The following is a 6,912-nucleotide window of genomic DNA, read 5'->3' as shown; positions in this document are numbered from 1 at the left end:
CGGTTTTCATCCTGCCGGGAAGTGGAGTGGAAACTGAGGCAGTGCCGTGGCTCATGCTAATGCTCATGCTCATGCTCATGCTAATGCTCGACAGGTGTGACTCTACAGCCGCAGTTATAAATATTAATAAGAACAATAAATACATTTTTTTTTTTTTTTTTTTTAGTCCAGTTCCTTCATGAGGTGGAAAAAAAACGTTTAAAAAAAACAACAGAATAAAAAGAAAAACATTAAACTACGGAATTGCACTGCATTCACTGGCTAAAAAAAGATCTGGCAGTGATGAGAAGTTTTCTGGTAGTTAGGAGGTCAGGTGCCTGATTTTCTTTTTCTATCCAGTGAATGCAGTGCGCTTCCATTTCAAACAACAACGACAGCTGATTATGATTTGGTAGTTGAAGGACGGTGAAGAATGCATCTGAAACCATGGCTTCAGAACGTGGCTGTAGTTGTGGGCTCATCAGAGCATCGTTTGAAGGCAAGAGGAAACCAAACCTGGAAATGGCTTAGCTTCCAAAGTGGATTGGACACTGCGCTAACCGTGCTAACCGTGCTAACGAGCTCTAGCGTTGAGTTCTGCAGCTGTTTTGAGTATTTTTTTGTTTTGCTACTTGCTACTGGAAACACAGCGGACAACGTATAAAAGAGTCCCATTGGTGCGAAGCCGCCTGATTGGTGCAGAGCTTCGGCTGAGCTCGTCTCCTCGGTCCAATCAGCAGGTTTATAAAGTCTGTCTCCTCTGGAGGAAGTCCTTTAACACACTTCCTCTTCCTGCTCGGCACCACGAGTTCCAGCTGCAGAGTCCAGTTCCAGTTGCCTCCAGTCTGCAGGGCGACATCAGAGAGGAACACGCTGGGCAAACCTTCTACTGGTTCACTGACGACCTGGAACCAGTGGAAACCAGTTGGCACACAGTGTCCTCGGTGGGTGACGGCATCTCAGTCAGGCTGTGCAGCTAGCTTAGCATCCAGGGTGTTAGTAGGGAAGCAACTAGCCTAGCATCCAGGGTGTTAGCAGGGCAGCAGCTACTGTAGCCTAACATCCATGATGTTAGCAGGGTAGCAACAAGCCTCACAGCCAGGGTGTTAGGAGGGTAGCAGCTAGCCTAGCATCCAGGGTATAAGTGGGATAGGAGCTAGCCTTGCATCCAGGGTGTTGGCAGGATAGCGGTTAGCCTAGTATCTGGGGTATTAGCAGGGTAGCCCAGCATCCAGGGTGGAAGCAGGATAGCAGCTAGCCTAGCATGACAACACATTTTCTCCTTTGAACTTCCTTCAACATCTCACAGTGCTTCTGGTCCTCCTACCTCAGCGGCTGTCCTCAGGTGTCGTCCAGGCTCCTCCTACTTCCTGTTAACTGGTCAGACCAGGAAGTGAGATACTGTCGGCGTACCTGAAGGAGGAGCAGAGAGAGAGAGAGAGATCAGCCGCGACCTTTGCCCTTCCCGACGTCCTCCAGGGTGAAAGCGGTGCAGTACCTGCAGATGGCGCCGCGCCCTGGCAGGATGTGGCAGGTGCCGCCGGAGCTGCCGCAGTAGTCGGGCTGCAGCTGGCAGACGCTGCGGCAGGGTAGGCCGTCCACCGACAGGAAGCCCGGCTCGCACACGCAGCCCGCCTCCTGGGAGTGGGCGTCGACCTCGCAGTGGGAAAACTCCCCACACGCCAGGAACTTACAGGGGTCGGCCTGGTCGGCTGCGTGGGCGGGGTCAGAGGGAGGGGGGGGGGGGGCGGAGACACAGGCGGCGTTAGCGTCGAGAGCGCAGCGCAGTGTGGGGGGGCGTGTCCCAGCTAGGGGGGGCCGGGCTACCTGTTTCCACGTCCAGCGAGCGCTGGTCGATGTGGATGTGCAACCTGTGGGCGGCGGCCCAGCAGACGTCCTCCAGCACGCAGTGCAGCGCCCCCGTCAGGTTGTAGGGCACCGAGCGGGAGAACTGCGCCCTGCTGTTCACCACCACGCTGCCCCGCCGGAAGTTCAGGATCTCCAGCTTCCTGAAGCCCGTCAGGTTGGCCTGCAGGTAGGGCAGCAGCTGGGGGGGGGGGGTCAGAGGTCATCACAACAGGTCACCACCAGAGGTCAACACCAGGTGTGGCCGCCAGGAGTCACCACGAGAGGTCAATGCCAGAGGTCAACACAAGAGGTCAATGCCAGATGTCGCTACTAGGGTTTACCCCCAGGGGTCGCCACTCCCAGAACTCACCACCAGGTGTCACCACTGGCACTAGTGAGCCAGGGGTCAACGCCAGAGGTCACTTCCTGGAGTCACCACCAGGTGTCGCCACCACCGCCGCAACCACAACGACCCACAAAGTAGCACAACAGCCTCAGCTGGGGTGCGTTGGCGCCACCTGGAGTCTCTGGAGCTCATCTGCTGGATTCTGTGTGTGTGTGTGTGTGTGTGTGTGTGTGTGTGTGTGTGTGTGTGTGTGTGTGTGTGTGTGTGTGTGACACACACACCATCTGCACCACAGAAGCTGATTCTGATTCACTTTGCGTGACTGCGAGACGTAATTAAGTGCATCGACGTGTTGCACGAAGCTGCTCGGCCAATCGAATTCAAGCGTCGGCGGAGACAAATGTTTTTTTTCTCTCTGAAGGACAAAAAAGCAGCAGCAGCAGCAGCAGCAGCAGTCGCCCCAGAGGATGCTGGGTAGATTCCCTCTGGCCTGAGCAGCGGAATGCTAACTAGCTAGCTAGGCAGCGCCAGCAGGAAGTCCCTCCGTCAGCCCATTAAGTGAAAGGTTACCCGAGCTAAGCCCCGCCTGCTAGCCACGTGCTAACGGCAGCTCATTAAGAGTGGCGGCGGCTTTCATCGGCCAATCATCTGCTGCTTGACCTTTTTACAAATCTCACCGAGACCCCGCAGTCTCTCCAGCCCCCCCCCCACCCCCGAAATGCTCAAGTTTACTTTTTAATTACAATTTTCAGTTTTTTTCAAGCCTCCAGAAGGTTCAGTTTAGCGAGCATGTCTGCCTTCTTCCTAATATCTTCACTAGCTCGCTAACTAGCCAGCGTCTCTGCTACCTAGAGCGCTAACCTCTTCCAGACACAGCTAACACCTTCTCCAGCTAGTTAGCCTGTTTTACAGCTAGTTAGCCTCTTCTCCAGCTAGTTAGCCTGTTTTACAGCTTGTTAGCCTCTTCCACTGCAGGAAAATCATCTTGTCTACCTCCAGGAATCCAGAGGAGACGAAGGGGGGGCGGGGGTTTGGGTGAAACAGGAAGTGATAAAGAGACAGGAAATTATGTCACTTCTTGTCCCGCCAACTCACCACGTCCAGGAAGGTGTTCTCCAGGGTGCGGTACTCGGGGGACGTCTTGTTGAAGAGGTCCTGGGAGAAGTTCATGTTGGTGACCCTCAGGCTGAAGAAGACCACCAGCTCGCGGCCCTGGCTGGCCGTGGTCATGGTGGGCGTGGTCAGGTATCTCAGGGGAGGCGGGGCCGTGGTGGCCTGCTGCTCCTCCTCCTCAGGCAGGAAGCTGCTGCCCTCGTCGGCCTCGGCTGCCTCGGGCAGGTCCAGCTCCACCGCCAGGTCCTGGACCCCCTGCTGGACCTCCTGGTCCTGGACCCCCAGCTGGACCTCCTGGTCCCGGACCCCCTGGTGGACGTCCTGGTCCTCTGCCGCTCCTGGTTGGCCACTTTGACCTTCAGCGCCGCCCTGAAGAGGCTCCAAGTCTTCGTCAATGACCACGACAGCGGCGCCGCCCACCTCCTCCTCCTGGGAGGCCTCAGGACCAGAAGGTCCAGGGTCCAGAGTCTGGCTGAGGGTCGGTTCCTCTTTGACCAGGACTGACTGGTTGTCTTCAGGTTCTGATGGTTCTGATGGTTCTGGATACGTCACAAACAAGCAGAATTATGCACAAATGGTTTCAAGGTGGAACCACAACTTCAGGCAGGTTAGTTCCTCACCTGGTTCCTCACCTGGTTCCTCACCTGGTTCCTCACCAGGTCCAGATGGTTCTGTCACCACGGCTCCAGGGTTCTTCTCCATCGCTGCACCTCCGTCCTCCTGGCTGTAGGAGGTGTCAGTGACTGGGCCTTCAGGCTGGAGGTGCGTGGGCAGGTTCTCCTCCTCAGGAGGCAGCAGAACATCTGCTTCTTCTGCTGGAAGGACCTGGTCTTCAGGCTGAGGACGTTCTCCGCTATCATGAGGCTGCAGGATTTTGATAGACTCAGCCGGCGGCTCAGAAACACTTTCTTCAGGTTCCTCAGGTTCTTCAGGTTCCTCGAGTTCTTCAGGTTCCTCAGGTTCTTCAGGTTCCTCAGGTTCTTCAGGTTCTGCTTCCAGACTCTTTGAAGTCTCCACCTCTGGACTTGGTGCTGGGACATCGGGTTCCATCACTGCTTCTTTTTCTTCTTCCGTGGTGTCTGAAAGTTCTGGTGACTCTTCTGAGGTTGGACCAATGCCCTCTCCTGGTTCTGCTTCTGCCGCCTCTTTTGAAAGTTCTTCTCCAGCCTGTGTTGGAGGTGGGGCCTCCAGACTGTCAGTCAGATGTTCCTCTGGTTCTGGTTCAGTGAGAACTTCTGTTTCTGTCCCTCCAGTTCCTGCTGGTCCTGGTTCTGGTGCTGGTTCAGATGGCGATTCAGCACCTTCACCTGGTAAGTGAGCTTCGACCCCTTCTGGTGCTTCTGAAGCCTCCATCACCTCCTGGTCCGGCTCTGCTGTCTGACCTTCTTGTTCTGAGACCTGTGTGAGCTCCTCTCCTGCTTCTTCTGCTTCCTTCTGGACCGCTTCAGGATCAGGTTCAGGAGACCTGGTTCCAGTCTCTACTGGTTCCTGTGGAACTGTTTCTTCTGCTTCTGCTGGTTTCTTCTTCTCTTCATCTTCCTCTTCCTCATGGAGGTCCAACACTTCCTCAGGTTCTTCAGCCTCTGGTCCTGGAGGCAACACCTCAAAGAGACCGTCTACTGGCTCCTCATCACTGACTGGAACGTATTCATCTTGTGGCCTCAGAACTTCTGGTTCTGTGACATCACGGAGTTCAGGAACCTCTGGAAGTTCTTCAGTGGGCTCCTGTCCTGGCTCTTCTTCAAAACTTTCTGGTCCTCCAGCCTCGGCTTCTGTGACCTCCGTGACCTCATGCTCTGTGACTCCTCCTCCTTCCTGAACCTCTGCTGTGTCTTCTGCTTCTGAAACTTCTTTCACAGGTTCTGATACTTCAGCCTCAACGTCTTCTGGTCCAGCAATTTCTGCTTCACCCAGACCTTGAGGTCCTGGTGCTTCCACCTCCTCAAACTCTGGTCCTGAAACTTCAGTTCCTTCTGATTCTGAGGGTTCAGTTGCTCCTACGGATTCTAGAACTTCAGGCTCAGGATCTTCTGAGTTTGGCTCCTCAGCTGCTTCTTCTTCTTCTTGCTCCAGTCCTCCTTCAGGAACAGGAAGTTGGATTTGTTCTGGTGTTGGCTGGAGAGCTTCCTGCAGCTCCTCCTCGGATCCCAGCTCTAACTCCAGCTCTGGTTCCACCAGCTCCACCAGGGTCTCCAGCTCTGGAAGACTGTTCACATCTCCTCCTGCATCTTCTCCAGGAAGGCTGAGGGCCGCCTCTGTGGGTGGCTGGCCGGTCACACCTGAGACTGTGGTGATGTGAAGTTCAGCACCCTGTGGTTCTTCTGCTCCGGCTGTGGTGAGAAACATCTGACTGCTGGTGGTGACAGCAATGTCCAGACTTGGATGACTGCTGACCTCTACAGGAACCAAGTCTTCCACAGGAACCAGGTCCTCTACAGGAACCAGGTCCTGAACATTAACCAGGTCCTCTACAGGAACCAGGTCCTCCTCTGACTTCAGGTCTTCAAGTGGAACCAGGTCCTCTACAGGAACCAGGTCTTCCACAGGAACCAGGTCCTGAACATTAACCAAGTCCTCTACAGGAACCAGGTCCTCCTCTGACTTCAGGTCTTCAAGTGGAACCAGGTCCTCTACAGGAACCAGGTCTTCCACAGGAACCAGGTCCTGAACATTAACCAGGTCCTCTACAGGAACCAGGTCCTCCTCTGACTTCAGGTCTTCAAGTGGAACCAGGTCCTCTACAGGAACCAGGTCCTGAACATTAACCAGGTCCTCTACAGGAACCAGGTCCTCCTCTGACTTCAGGTCTTCAAGTGGAACCAGGTCCTCTACAGGAACCAGGTCCTGAACATTAACCAGGTCCTCTACAGGAACCAGGTCTTCCACAGGAACCAGGTCCTCTACAGGAACCAGGTCCTGAACATTAACCAGGTCCTCTACAGGAACCAGGTCCTCGTCTGACTTCAGGTCTTCAAGTGGAACCAGGTCCTCTACAGGAACCAGGTCCTGAACATTAACCAGGTCCTCTACAGGAACTAGGTCTTCCACAGGAACCAGGTCCTCTACAGGAACCAGGTCCTCGTCTGACTTCAGGTCCTCCACCGGAACCAGGTCCTCTACAGGAACCTGGTCCTCCTCAGGAACCAGGTCTTCCACAGGAACCAGGTCCTCCTCTGACTTCAGGTCCTCCTCAGGAACCAGGTCCTCCACAGGAACCATGTCTTCAAGATGAACCCGTACCATCTCTGGAACCAGGTCCTCCTCCGGGTCTTTTTCAGTGGGAAGGTCAGTGAGGAGCTGTGGAGGTGCAGAAGGTGTGGGGACAAAGTTCCTCACGAGTTCTCCTGTTTCATCATAATGGAAGGCTTCAATCTGCTGTGTGATGATTGGCTCCTCCTCTGGCTCCTCCTCTGGCTCCTCCTCTGACTCCTCCCCAGTCGCCTCCAGCTCCTGGTCTCCTGGGCCGGCCGTGTGGTCCAGCAGGGTTACCAGAGCATTCTCCTTCTCCAAGGGGGTCAGCGGGACCTCCAGCCGAGGTTTCCCCTCCTGCGGCTCCTGGCCGGTCACCTCCAGCTCGTTGTGTGAGTCTGGTTGGCTGACCTGCGAACGACAAGGCGGAGCTTCAG

At 55.1% G+C, this 6,912-nt stretch overlaps 1 protein-coding gene across 1 annotated transcript in view; it reads right to left on the bottom strand.

Moving 5' to 3' along the window:
• Positions 1-458: 458 nt before the first annotated feature.
• Positions 459-6,912, bottom strand: part of LOC142882024 (uncharacterized) — an 11,369-nt gene continuing 4,915 nt past the window's right edge. The window contains exons 11-17 of the mRNA XM_076016479.1: positions 4,907-6,886; positions 3,919-4,720; positions 3,269-3,825; positions 1,807-2,026; positions 1,478-1,691; positions 1,307-1,392; positions 459-884 (exon numbers count right to left, since the gene is read on the bottom strand). Of these exons, the coding sequence (XP_075872594.1) occupies positions 1,353-1,392; positions 1,478-1,691; positions 1,807-2,026; positions 3,269-3,825; positions 3,919-4,720; positions 4,907-6,886 (3,813 nt within the window). The 3' untranslated portion in view covers positions 459-884; positions 1,307-1,352. The remainder of the gene's footprint in view (positions 885-1,306; positions 1,393-1,477; positions 1,692-1,806; positions 2,027-3,268; positions 3,826-3,918; positions 4,721-4,906; positions 6,887-6,912) is intronic.

The sequence above is a fragment of the Nelusetta ayraudi genome, unplaced genomic scaffold (assembly GCF_046127955.1).
Source record: "Nelusetta ayraudi isolate G7.1 ecotype Tasmania unplaced genomic scaffold, CSIRO-AGI_Nayr_v1 ptg000229l, whole genome shotgun sequence".
Classification (NCBI taxonomy): Eukaryota; Metazoa; Chordata; class Actinopteri; order Tetraodontiformes; family Monacanthidae; genus Nelusetta; species Nelusetta ayraudi.
This window is presented reverse-complemented; position numbering and strand designations above follow the sequence as displayed.